Source organism: Dermacentor albipictus, chromosome 7 (genome assembly GCF_038994185.2).
Source record: "Dermacentor albipictus isolate Rhodes 1998 colony chromosome 7, USDA_Dalb.pri_finalv2, whole genome shotgun sequence".
Classification (NCBI taxonomy): Eukaryota; Metazoa; Arthropoda; class Arachnida; order Ixodida; family Ixodidae; genus Dermacentor; species Dermacentor albipictus.
In genome coordinates this window covers 127841865-127862228 of record NC_091827.1, presented here as the reverse complement: position 1 = coordinate 127862228, position 20364 = coordinate 127841865, and the positions used below count along the sequence as shown (strand labels likewise).

Sequence of the window (20364 nt, the reverse complement as noted above, 5' to 3'; positions counted from 1 at the left end):
AGTACTCACTGCACATAGACCTCCTGCCCGTCGTAAGTGATCTCCTGCACCTGGTACTCCTGGCATGCCTCGACGCAGACAGCCACGCTGTTTCCGCTACCGCTGCTGTTCGACATGGCAGCTGTAGAAACAACAACCAGAGCCAGAACTTTTACACAATGCAGACAACACGACTGGTTATACTAAGCATCAAACCATAATCACCCAATATAAACTCTCGGCACATAACATGTAACAGACTACAGTCAGAAAGGAGGAATTACACAAGGTGTGAGAAATATATGTGGAAAGTGACATCAAGGTACAAATATAAGCTACCGTAAAAACCGGACTATAGGTCGGACCGGAATATAGGTCGATCCCCCAACTAACGAATTCTAAAAATGAAAAAAATCTTTTTCAGTAGCAAAAGTACCGAAAGACATGCACCCTTACCTATAAACAAATGCGACTCGGCGGGTTGCACAATGGTGACAGTATTTATTTAAATGCTGCTTGCACGTGCACCTGGCCATGTTTTTAGCGGTATCGCGCGACCATCGACCCGCGTGCTTGTCAGCACATTATTAACAGCGCTGAGCAGCGAAACGAACGAGATACGCGCATGTGTACACATGCCCTTACTTTCGCTATTTCGCCGCTCCGTGCCGTGATGATAAAAGGTGCTGACAAACACGCGGGTCGACGGTCGCGCGATACTGTTAAAAATTCGTCGGGTGTACAGTACACAGAAGGGCACGAAGTCCGCAAGCGCTACTCCGAATCAGAGCAACACGTTTGAACAGAGTCGGATGACGAGTGCTTCACGCTGTCCAGTCCATAGGCGCGTGCGATCTCTACCGCTTTCAAACGAATGCATTCGACAACAGGCAGCGATCTTACATGCAGCTCTCGGACAAACTCCGCAACCTTGCCTTCCAGTTCTGCAGTCCGCTGCGATCCGGCCACGAAATGACGTTTTCTTTTGGTTGCTGCAAGTTGTAATACGTTGCTTTTGCCTCGGCCACTAATGAATGCTATTTTCGGTTACTCTAAGTCCGCGCTGTGCCACCAGGTTGCCTTGGGCTTCCGCGTACTCAATCGCCTTTTTCTTGAAGGCGACGGTGAATTGACGTCGGCTTCCGCTCATTTTGAAACAAAATAAAAATGCAGCCTTTAATTATTATAACTTTGCGACAGTGGAAACGCACAATGCCGTTGCCACAATGTCGCCACGCCATAGAATAAAGAACCAACGTGGCGCTGCTGATGATGGCGATGGCAAAGGCGGCTGTTTACTTCATCCGCCCATTGTTGCAAGACTTCCATAGTTTTTCCGCCAATGTCCGGTATATAAGTCGAGGGTCGACTTTTCGCAATGGTTTTTTAAAAAAAAGTTTGACCTATATTCCGGTTTTTCTGGTAAGTACCGGATGGTTTAAGAAGTCACAGAATACTTATGCTGAAAGCAATGCACATGGTAAAAGCCTGTCAGAAACAAAAGGCACACAAGGCAGCGATGCACTAAAGAGGGTGACATGTATAACCGCGCACACACAAAAAAAACGGTGCACATCAATTCAGAAGGTTAAAAAAATTTGAAGGACGCTTAAGCTTCACCTTTAACAGTGCAACGCAATAGCATTAAAATATCCCCGACTGCTTCTTATGTTTCTTGGTAACTGCAGCTTATGTTACCATAATGTTTTTCTGGAAACGCTGATGGTGAATGCTATGCACGAAGGGCGAGGTTTGTGGTTCTTTTTTTATGGTGTTGCAAGGAAACGAGTGGGCCACGCCACTCCTACTAAGACAGGTCTAAAACAGCAGCTGGAAAATGCTATCGCTTCAAAAGGGATTTGTGTTTCCATGTAACAGAATTCTGTTTTCTCGTATATTCAAATTATACTCGACACTACAGTCAAACCCGACTATATCGAACACGTTTACATTGATTTACTCTTTATATAGAACAATTTCTGAACACGGTATAGTTACAATAAGTATATATAGCAAAGGTTACACTTACATCAAACAAAAATATCAGTGACTCCCGATATATCGCACGTCAAGCAGTGGAAAAGTGCCGCCAAAAGTTGGCTTTCCCCTGCAGTGGCGGGGAAACCCGGTGCCGCCAGCTGCATTAAACTGCTCTCCCTACCGTGACCTTACTGCATCGAGCGAGCCGTTGACAACCCCCTGCAAAACATTATCCTGGCCCACCCGCAGCGCTTGCTCAGACAGCCAATCAGAGGCTCTTGTGCCCTCGTCGTGCAAGATAGCGCAAGTACAAGTTGTCTCGCTGCTTTTCGGGTTCATTGTATTTGCGCCTTTTGGGCCTTCTCCCGCAAGTTGCCATAATGAAGTGGCAGAATTCGCTTTTCGCCGTAACGCTCAAAATCATAAATCGGGTCGAGCATGGTGAAAAGTCGGATGCCCCGCAGCGTGCAAGATTCCGAGGAGCACTTTCAGCATGATCTTGAAGAACGGGCACTCTGCCAGTACATGTCACACCACCTAGCAGCGGCAGTAAGCATCGGCGAGTAGGCCGTCACTTCCATTTCACCATTGTCCGTGGTGCTCTCAGGCCCACCTGAAAGCGTGCTTTTCCAATTTTCCAATGGATTCACCGCGGCCTCCATGAGAAGCGTGAACAAAAAGAACAAGCACAGATACTGCTGCGTTAAGGATTGTCGCAACCGCAAAGGAGATGTCGGCATTAAATTGTATTGCCTCCCTTCAAAACTGAGGGAAGTTGTCATTTATAAATGTTCCGATGCATTTTACTTTGAGAAATCCAATTATTTCACCAACGCCTGTGCGCCACACTGCATGGATCGGGATGCGTGGTTTGAGATGATTCTCTCACCGGAGACGACGTCGCCGGCGCAGACACCGGGTTTTCTGCGACACGGGGCCCTTACCACTATCATGTTAAAAACAAATAGTAAGGCTTTTGATTGATTTGATTGTGTCTTATGTTCCAAAACACCACTATGAAAGACACTCATGATGGAGCACCCCGGACTAATTTTGACTGTCTGGTGTTCGACTACATGTAGAAAAAGTGGCCGGTGCAAATGAAGATGTTTGACAACTATCACTATGCATCAGGCTTGAGTGAGTGTGCACAGAAGGCACAGGCCTTGCTCTAACACCATGGCGCAAGGACATCTTTTCTGCATTCGATCTTTCAGCCAGAATCAAAAGGGTTGTCAGAAAAAGAATTCAACCAGTACTTTATCAAGGAGAGAAACTTGGTGTATAAAACCACTCACTTTCACAAGGGACAGGTGAAGGCATTGCTGGAGTAAACGGCCCAGTGGCAACAGTAAAATTCACGGCTTGAGAGGAGTTGGTGCCTTGTCTAGAACGCGCATTTAAGTGAGTGCCAATGCAGTCAGACATCAGAAGAAACAGCGAAGTCTTCAGGAAAGCCGCATTGGCACATTGGCAAGGACACTGCAATTTCTACGGAGGCAATTCACACTCGAGGACTGCACACCCAGCGAACACACAGAAGTGCTACAATTTCAGTATCGGGGAACACTTTAGCAAGGTGTGCCCCAAGAAAGCTTCAGCAGAACACAAACTCGAACAACAATTCACTGGGAGATGTCAATGCCCCAAGTGTGCAAGTGTGATTCACTTAAAAGAAAAACTTGCAGAGAGACAGCAATTATTGGAGTCTGATGATCATATAAAGCAAGACCACATTAAAAAATGTTTTTAGAAAGGCAAATTTTACAAGGAAACAAATTGAGACAGTCCAAAAGACACAGAACGATATTGTACTGAAGGGAATACAATATCATTACGTATTTTTTGTCACAAATTCCAACAGTTACGATATCAGAGTCACAAATTTAAAGCGGATTGTGTCGTGGTACACCGTTTAAATCATGGGACATCACTTTAAATCACATACAGAGCAACCCCGATTATACAACTTTCTCAAGACCACGAAAAAGCGTCGTAAAATCCGAACGTGAATTTTGCCTATAAAAATACTACTTATTTCGCGTGCCAAATTTACAAGAAACTTCAATGTAAACTACTAACATACTCTGCAGCACTAGGAAACCCAAATTACCAAAACAGTAAATGCGATAAGAATTAATGCTGCAGTACAGGTACCAATCATGCTTTAAACGAACCTTTACGGCACTCCACTGCCCACTGCTGCGATTCCCGTCAGCCGACGCAAATTTTAAAAAGAGTCAGTAAGTTTCTTTTGGACCTTGTTTGACCAGTGAACCAAGAGCTTTCGCTTGACTTGGGCAACGTCCAAAAGGTGGTCCTGACTGATTGATTTGTAGAGTTTATTGGCGCAAGGGCCAGATGTGGCCAAAGAGCGCCAAGTCGAAGATCCGTGCTTGTCAATGATATGTGAGTGTTGATTGTGGGGAGTATATGATACACGGCTGCATAGTGGCCTAAAAATATTCGCTAAAAAGTGGAAAGTATACATATGGTGCAATGTGGCTGTAAAAGCTGAAGTGCGTAAAATACAAGTATAAAGAAATGACAGTGATTGATCGTGTCTGCGATGAAAATAGATGTTTCACGAGATATGGATGATCAGTAAAATATGTAATGGCTTTAGCACTAGTGCCTCAGCAAGGCCTTGAAAGCAAGGGCTGGGAGGCACGTGCTCTAGAAAATGGTTTCTTTGCAGCTACGACCTCCAGGTGGAGGCCGTGCTACAAGTAGCCTGGCCAAATCACATTTAGGGTGTCAGTTTCAAATAAAAAGTTTAATACTAATTGAAAAGTAAAAAGGGGTTCATTGCTAAGAAAGAATGCTGGATGTAATGGTACATGTTGGATATAAGCGGAGGGAAAGTACTTTTTTCTTTCTGCCTCTATTTCGGTGCATTGGATAAGAACATGAATAACTGTAAGCCTCTTGCCACATCTAGTACATGTCGAAGGTTCGCTTGCCATTAAAAGGTAGCAGTGAGTGGCACAAGTATGTCCTATTCTTAATCTACAAAGAAGCACTTCCTTATGTCTTGCTGTTCTTTCAGATATCCAGTTCCCTAACTTTGGTTTGATAAAGTGTAGCTTATTCTCTACTGCATTATCCCATTGGTACTGCCAGTGCTTCCTCAGTTTGTGGCGTAAGAATGGCTTAAGTTCTGTTGCTGCTATGAGTTTATTCACATCCGTTTCATTAAAGACGACTGACGTTGCACTTTCGTCAGCAGCTACATTACCTTTTATGCCCCTATGGCCAGGTACCCAACATAGGACAATGTTTTGGTTGTATATTAGGGCTAAGCCTAGTTCTGTGTATAGTTTATTAAAAACAGGTTTCTTATGTTTTCGAAAACTCATTAAGGCCCTTATTATGCTTAATGAATGTGTGAAAATGATGGCCTTATTGAGATTTGTTTGTCTGATATGTTTTACAGCAGAGAGTATCGCGTACGCCTCAGCCGTGAAAATACTTGTGTTAGGATTTAGAGAATCCGAGGGTGGAAAAAAATGGCCTAAGAGCTGCATGCGCGACACCAGCAGATGCTCTGGAAGCATCTGTATAATATTCGGCACAGCAGTACTTCGCTTGGAGTTCGAGGAAGTGTGATCGTATGTGTGCCTCAGGTGCATGTTTTGTTATTTCGACAAACGAGATATCACACTCCATGGTCTGCCGCTCCCAAGGCGGTGGGATGCGAGTGGGAGGCATTAGGATATTTTCCGGGAGATGGATGTCTGCTTCTTCTGCCATTGCTTCCAAGCGTAGGCTCAAAGGAGTTCTAATACGTGGGCGGTTACTGTAAAGTCTGGCAGCGCTCAGGCCACTAACGATCGCATGGCATGGATGTTCGGTGCCTGATTTTACCTTAGTATAGTATGGTAAACTTAAGAATATTCTTCATAGATGTAAGGACCATTCATTGGACTCAACGTAGAGACTTTCAACAGGGCTCGTTCTAAAGGTGCCTGTTGCCAGTCGTATACCGAGGTTGTGGGCTGGGCCGAGAATCTTTAGTGCGCTCTCTGTTGCGGAGTGGTACACCACGGCTCTGTAGTCGAGGCGCGATTGTACAACACTCTTATACAGGCTAAGCAGACACTTCCTGTCACTGCCCCAGGTTGTTCAAGAGAGCAGCTTGAGGAGGTTCATGGTCTTCAGGCACTTTTCTTTAAGACATTTTAGGTAGGGAATGAAGTTAAGTTTTGTGCCAGGATAACACCTAAGAATTTGTGTTCAGGGCTGACAGTCTTTCTCCATTAATGTTAACATCGGGTTGTGGTAGAACACCTCTCTTGTTTGAAAACAGGACACATGTGCTCTTTTGGGGGTTCAATTTGAAATCATTCTCGTCCGCCCACCTTGAGAGTCTATTCAAGCCAAGCTGTAGCTGCCTCTCGCAAATGCTAAGATTGCATGACCTGAACCCTATCTGTACATCGTCCACATAGACGGAGTAGAAGAGTGTGCGAGGTAATACGGTGTGGAGGGAATTCATTTTAGCAATAAATAACGTACAGCTCAGTACTCCACCCTGCGGTACACCTGTCTCCTGTATGAATGGTCGAGATTGCACGTTGCCAACTCTAACACGAAATGTCCTCTCAGAGAGATAATTTTCAACTATTCTCAGCAAGTTGCCGCGAATGCCCATTGTAGAAAGATCCCGAAGGATCCCGAAGCGCCACGTAGTATCATACGCCTTCTCCATGTTAAGAAATACTGATAATACAAGCTGTTTATGGATAAAGGCATCCCTGATGTACATTTCCATGCGAACAAGCTGATCTGTCGTCGATCTGCCTTCTCTGAAACCACATTGATATAGGTCTAATTTCTTGTTTATTTCTAGATAGTGAACCAGGCGACTGTTTATCAACTTTTCAAAAACTTTGCATAAGCAGCTCGTCAATGCTATAGGCCTATAACTATTGGCCAAAGAAGGGTCCTTACCCTGTTTCAAAACGGGAATTATGATGGCCCCTTTCCAAGCAGAGGGAATGTGGCCGGAAGACTATATAGAATTGTAGAGACAAAGAAGGTTTTTTTGTGATTCAGACGGCAGGTGTTTTAGCATTTCATATAGGATGCGGTCAGAACCTGGGGCAGATTTCTTGCAGCTGTTTAGGGCTGCCTGAAGCTCTGCCGTGCAAAAAGGTCTATTGTATGCCTCGCATTTTGTGCTTTTCCAGTCTAGTGGTTTTCCTTCTATTTGCCTTTTGTACCTTTGGAATGTTTCAGAGTAGTGCGACGAACTGGATATCTGTTCGAAATGTGCGCCAAGAAAGTTCGCCTGATCTTCCATGCTGTCGCCTTGAGTATTCACTAAAGGCAGAGAGTAAGACTGTGGACCCTTTATTCTATTCACTCTATTCCAAATCTTTGTTTCGTCAGTGTAAGAATTAATGCCCGATATGTATATACTTTCTCCAACTCTCTCTTCTAGCTTGTCGCCGCGTTCTTCGACCCTGGGATTTGACCTGCTTGAAGTTGACTAGATTTTCTGCAGTCGGAGAATCTCGAAGTAAACCCCATGCCTTGTTCTGCTTCTTACGCGCTATTCGACACTCATCATTCCACCATGGAAGACGGCGTTTTGTGGAAAATCCACTTGTTACAGCGATACATTTGGAGGAGGTGTCCAGGAGAAAAACCGTAAAATATTTAACCACAGCATCTGTGCTTAAATCACTCATGTCTTCCCAGGATAAAGAAGCAAGTTTTTTGAACTTTTCCCAGTCAGCTGAGTCAGTTTTCCAGCGAGGTAATTATGGGGGACATTCATTAGACATTGGTGTGCATAGAGCTACAGGGAAATGGTCACTCCCGTAAGGGTTTTTAATAACTTTCCATTTAAAGTAAGGCAGAAGAGTAGGAGACGCAATGCTAAGATCTATTGAGGACTATGTTTTGTTTGCCATGTTATAATACGTGGGCTCCTTCCCATTCAAAAGACATGCACCTGAAGAAAAAAGGAACTGTTCAATCAAGCGCCATCTCGCGTCGCAGCGCGAGTCGCCCCAGAGGTTGCTGTGCGCATTTAAATCTCCAAGCACAGGATATGGTTCAGGTAACTGATCTATTAGTGTTTGGAATTCTTGTTTGTGAAGCTGAAAATGCGGCGGTATGTATAAGGAACAGACGGTTATCAGTTTATTTAAAAGTACAGCTCGAACGGCGACTGCCTCAAGGGGTGTTTGTAGCCGTAATTGTTGACAGGCTATAGATTTGTCAGCTAAGATGGCTACACCGCCTGATGATGCGAGGGCATCATCACGATCCTTCCGAAAAATAACATAGCGACGAAGGAAGTGTTTATGTTTAGATTTCAAATGAGTCTCTTGGACGCACAGCACTTTTGGAGTTAGTTCATTAAGGAGTTCTTGGACATCATCGAAGTTGCAAAGCAGGCCTCTGATATTCCACTGAATAATCAGTGTATCCATATTAAAATAAATGTTGTGCTATGTGTCAAAGAATGAACTTGGTTTAGCTTACAGTGCCCTTTTGGGGCCCTGTAATTGGAGTTTTGTCTTTTCTGGAGCGGTCGACAAAATCGCGCCGCTCCTTAGGCGTCAACTGCGCCTTCTGACTGGGTGTTGTGTCCATGGCCTCTTAAGAGGCGCTGGACACACGCTGGTGTGTTTTCCACAAAGGCCTTGTCTCTGAAGGCAAGGCCTTGGAGCCCACCGTCCTGGTGGTTGGTGGGCTAGTCTTTACCTCGGAGCTGGGCTGACTGGTGCCAGCACTAGCAGAGGCCTCCACTGTGGACAAATTCAGGAGAGGCAGGGCAGCCTTCGCTGCTCCCACCATGGGGGCAGGTGGCGTTGCCGCACGCTCGCTACACCTGGCGCTAGCGTCCGCCAAGTGCCGTTGTGGTACTGCCCCCCGACGTACCACTTCGGCGAAAGATGCGGTCTGTGCAAATGTTTGTGAGATGCGTTGCCTTGCTTCTCTGAAAGTTATGTTTTCTTTTACCTTTATTGTAATTATTTCTTTTTCTTTCTTCCCGACTGCGCACGATCGGGAATATGCTGGGTGACCACCATTACAATTGCTACAACAGGGCTCAGCCTTACAGTCATCTGCAGAGTGGTCATTGATGCCACATTTCGCACATGTTAGCCGCCCTCGGCAGCTCTGGGAAGCATGACCAAACCTCTGGAATTTAAAACAACGTCGAGGGTTTGGGATGTACGGTCGTACTTGATTTTGGTATATCCAGTTTCTAATGTCTCTGGTAACGTGCTAGAGCCAAAGGTAATAATCAGGTGCTTAATTGGCAGTTCCTTGTTGTCACGTCTAATCTTTATTCTTTGTACACTTACTACGTTTTCATCCTTCCAGGAGTTCTTCTTCAGTCAAGTCCATCAAGTCTATGTGAGAAATTACGCCTTTAGCCGTATTCATGGTTCGGTGTGCTGTCACACTGACAGGGATGTCTCCAAGTTGTACAAGGTTTGTTAGCTTGTCATGTTGTGCTTTGTCTTTTAGTTCTAGTAATAGGTCCCCACTGGCCAGCTTGGTGATTTTATAGCCACCTCCAATGATCTCTGTGAGATGCTTCGCGACAACGAATGGTGAAATTGTTCTTGCTTTCTTGTCATGTTTATCACTGTGGACAACCTGAAATTTCGGGAAAGTCTGAGTGCCTTTTAGAAAAAACTGAAACGTAGCATCGGTGCGCCCCCTTTTAGAGGGGCGATCGGTACAGAAGGGGTTGGAAGTTCCCATGAAATGTGTTGAGTATTCAGCGACGATGCCAGTCACCCACCACCGAGCCCAACAAGGGGACACGGCAGAGTATGCGGTGAAGCAAACCCTACCATGCCAACTGTACATCGTCGTTATAACCACATATGTTATAACCAAGGTAGGTCATAGCACACCAGGTTAACCCTCACCACCAGGAATGTTGGAAGTCATCAGAAGAAAAAAGAAGACAGGAAAGACTAAAAGTGAGAGGGAAAGACGAAGATGTGCGAACAGAGAGACAGGAAGAGGCAACTGCCGATTTCCCCCGGGTGGGTCAGTCCGGGGGTGCTGTCTACGTGAAGCAGAGGCCAAAAAGGTGTGTTGCCTCCGCTGGGGGACCTTAAAGGTCCGAACACCCAGCATCGGCTCAACCCCCAGGATCCCTCTTTCCCCGGACACGGCTAAGCCGCGCACGGCCACACGCGGGAGGGGCCGTGTGCTCGGGTACGTGGTGTCGCAACATACCAAACGCCTACTGACACAGACGCCCTTGCGGGGAAAAGGTGGTCCTCTGCGGAATCGCGTGAACAGATGAAGTTCGGGATGCTGTCTATGTGCCGTAGCACCTCAGCGAACGTGGTAGGCAGAGGCACGGCACAGCATCTGTGGCGTCGCCGTTGTCCTTGTCCGATGTCACAGCGGTGTTGGCACTAGGCAAAGCCTCCTCGATGGCGTCATCTAGTGACACCTTACCGCGGATCACAACGTTGTCGTCGGCCTCCACGTACTCGACAAAGGTCATGGTGAGGCTTAAAACCTCGAAATTGTTGTTGGCGAAGCCTGCATCGGTTTCGAGCGGCATCGAGGTTGTTGCGTCCCCAGCAGAGGAGGCAATCTCTTGCTTAAAGCCAGTGTTTGAACGAGTTAGCAATTGTGCTTCGTGACACTGCATTCCACGAAAGGGCAATAAAATGCATGGCATCGAGCACAGTGATCTTCTTTTCCAACTCTCTACGCTCCATAACCACCAACCGACGCTGCACTAACCGCTTCGGGTACCCTTGCTTTACGCACTTAATGATGCTGGCATCCAGCGGCTGCAACCGGTTTGTGCAGTTGGGCGGAAAAAAACAACCTTTATGTTCCTCAGGCTGGACGCATCGGGTGGGTGGCACTGTGCGTTGTCCACGAAAAGCAATATTTTTCTCACCTTAGCACCCGTTTTCTTATCCAGCTGATGCACAAAATTGCTGAAGAGCGAAGACGTCATCCACGCCTTTTTGTTGAAGTTGTAGCTGCACAGCAGCGTCTTCAAGTTCTTAAAGCACCGTGGCTTTGCAAACTTTCCAACAACGAGAACGGGCAGCCTCCCAGGAACGGCCTCGTTAGCACAGAATAATGCCGTCACACGCTCTTTAGTACGCTTGCCACCATGACAGCTGTCACTCTTAAACGCAAAGGTTTGCTCAGGCTGCATATGGTAAAAAATGCCGCTCTCATCGGCGTTGAAAACGTCGCAGGACTTGTATGCAGCAATCCTCTCCGGCAGCGACTCAGTCCACTCATTCACGGTCGAAATGTCCACGGAAGTGCTTTCTCCGAAGAAGCAGCTGCACACAATCCTGTTTCATTTTTTAAAGCAATCCAGCCACCCATTCAATGCCTGAAAGTCATCGATGCCCAGGCGCAATGCCACAAGGTCTGCCTTCTCTTTTAGAATGGCACCGTCAACATTGATCGTAGAGCTCCGTGCTTGATGCAACCACTTGACGAGACTTTTTTATAACTTCTCATGCTGTCCTTCTTTTGCCACTTTCTGCTTGATCCCGAAATTGTTGGCATTCTGCAATATCACGGCTTTATTTGCCATGATCATCTTAAGCGAAGATTCGGGTATTTTAATGTCGCAGGCAATGCTGGCTTTCGTGGCTCCATGCCGCTTTTCCACTTCGTCGATAATATTCAGCTTATCGCCGAGCAACAGAACTGTCCGCTTTCGGGACATCGTGCGTCGTGTTGCTCCACACAACTCAAAACCTCCGCTGAAGCTGGCCGCTAGGATTGGGACGAAGAACATCCACGATAAACATAGGCCTCTCCACGCTACCTTGTCAGCGATCTGCTGCTGGGAAATTAGAGAGAAACGCTTCCCCAACACAATGAGAGGCGACGTCACCGAGAAGAGAGGGAGAAAGTGATTGTGGAGAAGAAAAGGCGCTATTTCAGCACAGCGGGCGTCGTGGGCAGCTGCTGGTGGAAGAGAGAGAAACGAACGATGAGACGAGGCAGGGAAGAAAGCTGCGCCGGAGTGAACCGGCTGAGCAGTGTCAAGCGCTCTGCATGCGGAGAGATGGATTGAGGTAAGAGACCCGCGGCACTTTTCTTTCGTTCGCCGTTCCATCCCGCGCTTCGCGAGGGTCGTCGTACAACGCGGGTCAGGCATAAAATTGCATCACATAACCAGGGTTTTTAATGCATTGCTTCTATGGGGACTTCGCCGGGACTGCGCTAATCCGTCGTAAAACCCGGGTCGTCGCAAAACCGGGGGACGTATAACCAAGGTTCCACTGTATATAAGATAACTTTCTTTTGCTTTCTACTTTGAGTAGCAATTTATGTTGACTTTTACGGTATGAATCTAAAGCCAGCCACATAGGCTAAGGAACCAGATGGTGCTGTCAATCATATTGTATTACACTATACAGGAATAAAGGTTTTTCTCTTCTCTTTTTTTCTCTCTTCTCTTAAATGGACCTTGAAATGATTTTGACGATCTGGTACAAATGTACTGAGCCATTAGAGTAGGTCCTTCTGAGCATTAACTGACGCGTCTAAGTGCTCTGTGTAAAGCCTGTAATTTATTATGAGGTTTTAAAACGCACATCACTATCGATTGCAGCACGTCACTCAGCTGACCTTTCAGTCGCCCCCTGACCAAGTGATGTGAAGTGGCCATATGACGCCAGTAGGGCTAACTATCTGATTGGCTGCCCAGGGCGTGTCATCAATAATTTTTCTAACTTTATGGTGAACAAATGTTGTTCATTAGCGTTAGGAATATTAGTTAATTTGTTTCTGTAAAAAAGAAAGTAACAGAAAGAGAATGCACAAGGACAATTTATCACTACACTTGAGCACTTCCAGCACACAGCAAGTGCTGTCTCTTTGTGTTACAACATGCTCTGTGTTGACACGAGCTATGCAGTCTGTGTTGCTCTCAATATGTCTTTTCGCGTGCACCATGGTTCACCCTTGCATTGTCGGCTGCAAACGTAGCAATCAGTGACATGTCAAGATGCAAAATCCTGTGCCCCTACAAGGCAAACATGCGAGTGGAGTGGCTTCAACGCTGGTTGTCAGTATCTGATCAGCACCAGCATTTAAGCGTTTGCAGCCATCACTTCACGACGAAAGATTACTACCACAATCGTGTCTTGCATGTCTGGTATTTGGGTAAATGCAAGCGCAAGTGGACTAGGCCTCCCACTTACCCGTTCTACGGGATGAGCAGAGACGCAGACATAAACGTACTGCACGGTGCAGCCACCTGGTGCACAGAGCGCAACCAAACAAAGAACTAATATAGCAGTAACGAAGTGTATTCAGCTTTGCTGCTGGTGTAAATTTTTGGCAGGGGCATAACCGTGATCACATTTTTTTATCTTTAAAATGTTTTACACTTGGTGACAGCAACATTAGCTCTTTGTTTGGCTCGTTAAAATCTAGGCCACCAGGTGGCTGGACCATGCAGACTGATCAGGCAGCTCACATATGTCTACACTAAATCTCCTTCATCACTGCAACAGGAGTATGGATGGGCTTTAGTTTATGCCTCCACCCATCCGTCAAAACACCCAGCTTGCCTGTGGTTACCGAAATACTGGACACACTCGGTGCTGCGACAGAATGCTCGCATCACACACTGCTTCGATAGCTCTTGCTTGGGATCAACTGCCAGGTAGTAGTAGATGACACAAACGTGCCATCGTGATGCATATCCAGTAAAGGCGGAGGTAAGCCCTTATCACTTGGCAAATGAGTTGAGAAAAAGTATGGCTATGGGGGAGGGTAACCTGTAATCGTCCATAGCTCTCTCTTGAGACTCTTCACAGAAATTGCGGTGCGAATGTTAAACTGTAGCTGTACTCAACGCGTCTACAAAATCTGTCCAATCCGTTTCAGGGATCCTGCTTGAAAGCAGCTTCTTAGACCACAATGCCTGTGGGAAGGTGGTGATTGATCGGCATCGGTACCATCAGTCCTCCACTTACGAAACTAGAAGGGACAACAGCAACTAAATGTGAGTACTCACGCTGCACGTATACATTTCAGGCATCATTCTTTTCACAGACAATTACATAGTGACATGCCCTGCCTGATGTTGTAGTGTCCACACTTTGTACAATGCTTGCAGTTGCACTCTGGCAGCACTTGCGCACAGCTCATCATGACTTGTGTGTACATTGATTGTTTGCACGCCACTGTCATCATGCTATGCATTTTATCTACAGTTTTGTACCTGCTCATGCATTGTTTTTGTTAAGTTGTGACTCTTCCTTGTTTTGTACTTTCTACAGTCTAACAACTCCTTACAACTAGGTTTTAGGGTAAATGTAGGTATGCAAATAAATCTTAAACATGCACCTCGTGCTCAAACCAACAAGGCCTGTATTTGGCTTTCCATGCATATAGGGTAACGCTCAGTATTGCTGCCCTCAGCTCTGGTAAAATTATGATGGGCCGGCATCTTCGAGACCAGGTTTCAATCGCAGAGCTGTCATGTGGCCCAGTCGAATCCCATATTTCGGCCGCGATAGCTAAGGTCTGCACACACTGCTACAAAGCAGCAAGTGCAGTGCATTCAATGACAGACATGCCTGAAAGCTTGATCCCGGTGACATTGTTTGGGTGGCAGACATGCACACCCGAGCCACTATCACTGCACACATTGACAACCGATGAAGGCATTAAGCTGCAGTGTGACCGGAAGATGCTCAACCATCTGCAAAAACTGGGGGAAGTTTTGAAGAGAACTACAAGTTCCTGAACAATAATGATCTGGTCGAATCAGTAGTGGTAAGTTAGCATTCTGCCACGTCCTTAACGGTCAGACAGGTGGCCCCGGTAATGGAGTACGCGACCAGTGTAGGCGGGGCATCGATGAATTATTTCAATGGCAGTGCTTCTCCAAAGGACTTTCTTCACACTTATGTGCCCACTTAGCCTTTGTCCAGAATCAAACAACAAAGCCCATGGTTTAAAATGGAGGATGTTCTGATTTTGCACAGTTCGCGCCGCGCACGCATTTCAGTGTATCCTGTGTCCACGGAAACTACCTGACAATGACGTCACGGGGCTCAGAAATGGCTGTGAATAAATGAGCCTTTTGGAACTAAGCAAGTGGTCATTCATTGCCAGCGGCCTGGTTGTCACAGCACACAACAGCACGACATACATGTGTTTGAAATAACCCAGCTCAGTGCTTCATCCACATTTGTTTCACTGTCCCAGTACTGAGCACCGATCTGCTACACCTGCTATGTAAACGTAGGAATGTGCAAGCACAGTTACGAGAAAGTGGGCACACACAAGCTTGCTTGTCCATGTTGTCATTGTGCTTAAATTGCCCTAAGTATGTCTTGTCTGCAAGGCAAAACCTCAAAGCCCATCAAGTGTACTGTGTAAACAATGCAATAATGCAGATTGCTCAGACAAGGCCTGCATTATATTTTGGATCTTGACACTGCAGAGCTTATGGGCATTGTGCAGGAAATAGGTAACAAAAAATTGGAGGACGCTTAAGCTTCGCCTTCAAGAGTGGAACGTGATAGCGTTATCGCACCCCGTTCGCACCGCCTACTCAAACGCACTCTGCCAGCCAAACGTCGCGATCGGCACAGATAGCCGGGCCCCGACGCACCATGAAGGCGGACGCGGTCATGGGGCGAGTGGCGCGCCACGTGTCGGGGAAGCGCCGTACATTGCGAGGAGGGGGTCTTCTGTGTTTGCTGCAAGATGGCTCTGCGTGTGCGCAGAGCGCAGAAGAAATGTAGTGGAAACGTACTTCACTACTCATGAAACTGCAACTTCTGCAAGTTACATGATCATAATTACCGATATACACCGCAGTATAACTTTCTACAGCACGTTTCTAAGGCAACACCGCATTCACTAGAGGAGATTTTGCCCGCCGCGGTTGCTCAGTGCCTATGGTGTTAGGCTGCTGAGCACGAGGTCGCGGGATCGAATCCCGGCCACGGCGGCCGCATTTCGATGGGGGCGAAATGCGAAAACACCCGTGTACTTAGATTTAGGTGCACGTTAAAGAACCCCAGGTGGTCGAAATTTCCGGAGTCCTCCACTACGGCGTGCCTCATAATCAGAAAGTGGTTTTGGCACGTAAAACCCCATATTTAAAAAAAAAAAAAGAACTCTTTGACTGCGATGCCCACAGAGTTTAGCGTCTTTCGATTTATTCGGTTGCATTGTTTTTTGTGCTGCATTCCCGATCCTGTGACACCGCTTTCTTCTAGTACGCTTCTTGGTGCTCATTTCCAACAGAAGTTTTCTTTTGTTTCATGGGAGAAAGTCCTTCATGGACCATAGAAAATGTTAGTGCGCGAGTTGCACATATTACTTTTTGATTGCAAAGTGAGAACCACTGTTGATAATTCATTCATGAAGCAAAGATGGCTCTAGTGGCACTACTACGTGTGTTATTAATAGATGTGGAGTAGGAACAGACTGTTCATGGTGGTTGTGCTACGTATGATGTTTCGATTATCATTTTTCTTGCATTATTGTGTATCTCACTTTTGTTGTCGTGCAACGCGAGTGTCTAGCGTTAGATTGGAGGAACCAAAAATGTTCAATGTACTTGTAAGGCGCTTACTTCTTCAGGAATACCAGTTCACGGTCACCCACAATAAGGGAAGTGAGATTGTGGTAGCCGATTATTTGAGCCGAGTGAAGGTTAATTCTGCAGTAAAGTTGGAGATTTTTTTATGTTGTGCATAGGGGTGTAGTTTTCTGTTCGATTATTCTATATTTAGGTATGTACACATCATATATTGTGTGTAAAGGGGTTTTGTATACATAGAACGGTGCTTATTTTTTTTTTTCTTGAGAATGCCACCCGAAAGCGAATATTAGTTTATAATATTTTGAAAGTGAGGGGCAGTGTCCCAGTGTGGCATTATTCGATTCAGTGAAGCACCGATCAAAGGGCGCCAAAATGGTCATAGGAATAAGAACCAACTAGCAAGATGGTTATTGTTGCCCATTTGGGCAAGTGGCCAAATAAGGATCGAAGGCAGGTTTAGGGATTATTGTCTTTTTGTCATCAGCGTGACCGTGACGCCCCGACGGTTGTTTGATGGAACCCCTGTGTATTCTCTGCCCCGCGCGTGCATTGAGAAGCTTACTAAGAAGGCAGGGGTGCGAATATTCAGAAGTATGGTGTGTCTGTGCGATCATGTTTCCACAAAGTGCTGACAGTTTATGTGGTGTCTCTGTGCAAGCCCGTGTCCACAAATTGCAGCCAGTGTATGTGTACCGACAGCGCCGTATAACCAGCTGCTGTAGTTTCTCTCATGTTTACGAACAGACAATGAGGCCCGGCACAGACTCAACGGTGTGCGTGTGTGGTGCCACACAAGTGTACAAACTATCAGCAAAGGGGAAGCGCCAGTTCCCTCACCCCTAATAAAAAGGGGCAAGGCCAAGACATTGGTAGGAGCCCCTATACAATTGGATGAACTTGATTGGATCGTCACCAATACCTGCCTTCCTCCAAGCCTGGACAATAGGCAAAGAAGTTATTTAAGCACAGGTTTTAGACCCAGCTAAGCAGTCTAGAGTGTAGAGGCTAGAAGTGGAGCCTGCAATCTGCTGAGAAGCGTCAAGGAGCTAGTGTCGTCCAGCATCGCCTGGGTCGCCTAGCCGCGTCTGAACTGCGGGTTACTAGTTGGCGTAAGAGACGAGAAACCAACGTCTGCAACGAAGCTCACAGTAGTTCCCCTCAAGTTAGCTCAACCTGCTCGACAGACGACGTCAGACCTAGACACCCAGGAAACCCAGTCCAGCAACCGCATCCACTGCAACGAGATCAGCTTGCCAGCGTTCTTCGGGAAAGCTCTGCCATCGACTCGATGCTTGGTAGACTTGCTCCTGCGGCCCGGCCAGGTGTATGCAATCATTTGTGTTCTTTTGAACTCTGTTTAGTGGACAACCATTAACTGTATTCTTGTGTAGTCTTAATTTTAATATCCACTGTTAATTGCTCATTGCATTTCTTTTGTATTCCTCATTATTCTAGATTAAGTGTATATGTGTTAGTGTTCTTGTGCTTTTTATGTTTTTTTAATATTTTTCTGCCATTGTCAGTCGACAAATATATGTTTTTTTCTCTCTCCCGACTCTGACTCCTTCGCTGTGTTCGCTTGAGTACGGAATGACCAACCGGCTTGTATACCTCGTCGACGATTTCACGCCGCCGGCGAACGGGGGGGAAGCGGTGACATGTACAAATGTAGTGAGTCGTTACTGTAGGTCCTTCTGATCGTTAACTGATGCATCTAAGTGCTCTGTGTGAAGCCTGTAATTTATTACGAGGTTTTAAAAATGTACATCGCTACCGATCGCAGCATGTCACTCGGCTGAATTTTCAGCCGTCCATGACCAAATGACGCGAGGTGGCCATATGGCACCACTAGGGCGAGCTATCCGATTGGCTGCCCAGGGCGCGTCATCAATAATTTTCTAACTTTATGGTGAACAAATGTTATTTGTAATAGTTGGAATGTCAGTTAATTTGTTTCTATAAAAAGAAAGTAACAGAAGGAGAATGCACAAGAATAATTTATCACTACACTTAAGCACTTCCCGCACAAAGCAAGTGTTAATAATAATAATAATAATAATAATAATAATAATAATAATAATAATAATAATATTTGGGGTTTTACGTGCCAAAACCACTTTCTGATTATGAGGCACGCCGTAGTGGAGGACTCCGGAAATTTTGACCACCTGGGGTTCTTTAACGTGCACCTAAATCTAAGCACACGGGTGTTTTCGCATTTCGCCCCCATCGAAATGCGGCCGCCGTGGCCGGGATTCGATCCCGCGACCTCGTGCTCAGCAGCCCAACACCATAGCCACTGAGCAACCACGGCGGGTCAAAGCAAGTGTTGTCTGCTTATGTTACAACGTGCTCTGTGGTCAGTCTTGATCTTTACTTTCGCAAGCACCGTGGTTCGCCCTTGTTGCATTGTGGACTGCAAACGTGGCGACTGACAATATGTCAAGCTGTGACATTGTGCATGGAGTCAAGCAAGGCAGCAGACAAGCGGAGTGGCTGCAGCGCATCAGACTGTCACTATCCGATTAGCACCAGGATTTGCACCTTTGTGGCCGCCACTTTATGCCGGAAGATTACTACCACAATAGCATTTCCTGTGTCCGGTATTCGGGTAAACGCAAGAGCAAGAGGACTGGACCTGGCCGTTTGACCATGCCGTTTTACGGGATTGGTCTGCATGGTGCAGCCACCTGGTGGCAAGAGCTCAACCAAACACAGTAGCTGTAACGAAATGCTGGTGTAAATTTTGCTCAGAGGCGTAATTGTGAACACATTGTTCTTGTAATGTTTAAAATGCTGCACACTTAGTTAGAACAATTTTAGCTTTTTGTTTGGCTAGTTAAGCTCTGTGCCACCACGTGGCTGGACCATGCAGACTGATCTAAAGCCCCTTTATACCGATCAGGCCCCTCACGTATGTCTATGCTAAAGCTCCTTCACCAGCTTGCATTTAAGCCTCCACCCATTCGTCAAAATGCCCATCGCACCTGTAGTTACCAGAATACTGGACACGCTTGACGCTGCGACAGAATGCTCACAACGCTTAGCTGTTCGCTGCTTCAGTAGCTCTCGCTTGGGGTCAGTGGTGGCTGACGGAGAGGTTGGAGAGGATTCGCATGCTTGCTCCTAGACAACCGGAAGTAGACAACACGACATGCCATTATGACACAGAGCCAGTGAAGGCGGGAGCTTACCCCTGATCACTCGGCAAACGAGTTGAGGAGAAAATGCGTGGCTATGGAGCAGGGTAACTTGTAATGGTCTGTAGCTCTCTTAATATGAGCCACTTCAAACAAATTGTGGTGCGAATGATTAACTGCAGCTGTACCCTACGTGGCTACAACACTTTTCCAAACCGTTTCAGAGGCCCTTTAAAGCACACTGCAGAGTCCAGGCAACAATACGGAAGCGTTTGCATGTCAAATAAACACTTCTGTGCCCGCCACATTAGCTCTGCAGCTATGGCATTGTTCGAAGTCGTGGATTTGATACCAACTGCAGCAGCCGCATTTCAACGAGGGTGAGAAATAAAACGCATGTGCACTTACATTGTGGGACACGTTAAAGCTTTAATACCACAGTGTCAAAATTAATCCAGAGTGTGCCACTACGACGTGCCTCATAATTCGATTGTTGTTTTGGCACATGCATAATACAATTCAAGTTCAATTCAAGTGCCACAATATGTGTTGGGAGTTAGGGTAACCTCAATACTTCTGCCACGATGCGATGTGCCATGTGAGGCAATGACATTGCTCAATCTTCTCAGAGGTTATAAATATTGGGCCCAAAGCCTGAAGCAAACATCTCTCCCTGTGTGTTCTGTCACCTATGCAAACAAACAGAAG

The 20364-nt window shown here is 46.3% G+C and overlaps 1 protein-coding gene across 5 annotated transcripts in view; it reads right to left on the bottom strand.

Annotated features, from left to right (window-relative positions):
- The window catches only part of MED17 (mediator complex subunit 17), a 251061-nt gene that overhangs the window by 229273 nt on the left and 1424 nt on the right, over window positions 1-20364 (bottom strand). For 3 of the 5 annotated variants that reach the window (XM_065438751.1, XM_065438752.2, XM_065438750.2), the window contains exon 2: window positions 10-121. In XM_065438751.1, the coding sequence (XP_065294823.1) occupies window positions 10-116 (107 nt within the window). In that variant the 5' untranslated portion in view covers window positions 117-121. Of the gene's footprint in view, window positions 1-9; window positions 122-3257; window positions 3347-20364 lie in introns of all 5 variants that reach the window. The other 2 variants (XM_065438749.2, XM_070522696.1) reach the window with 1 other exon arrangement.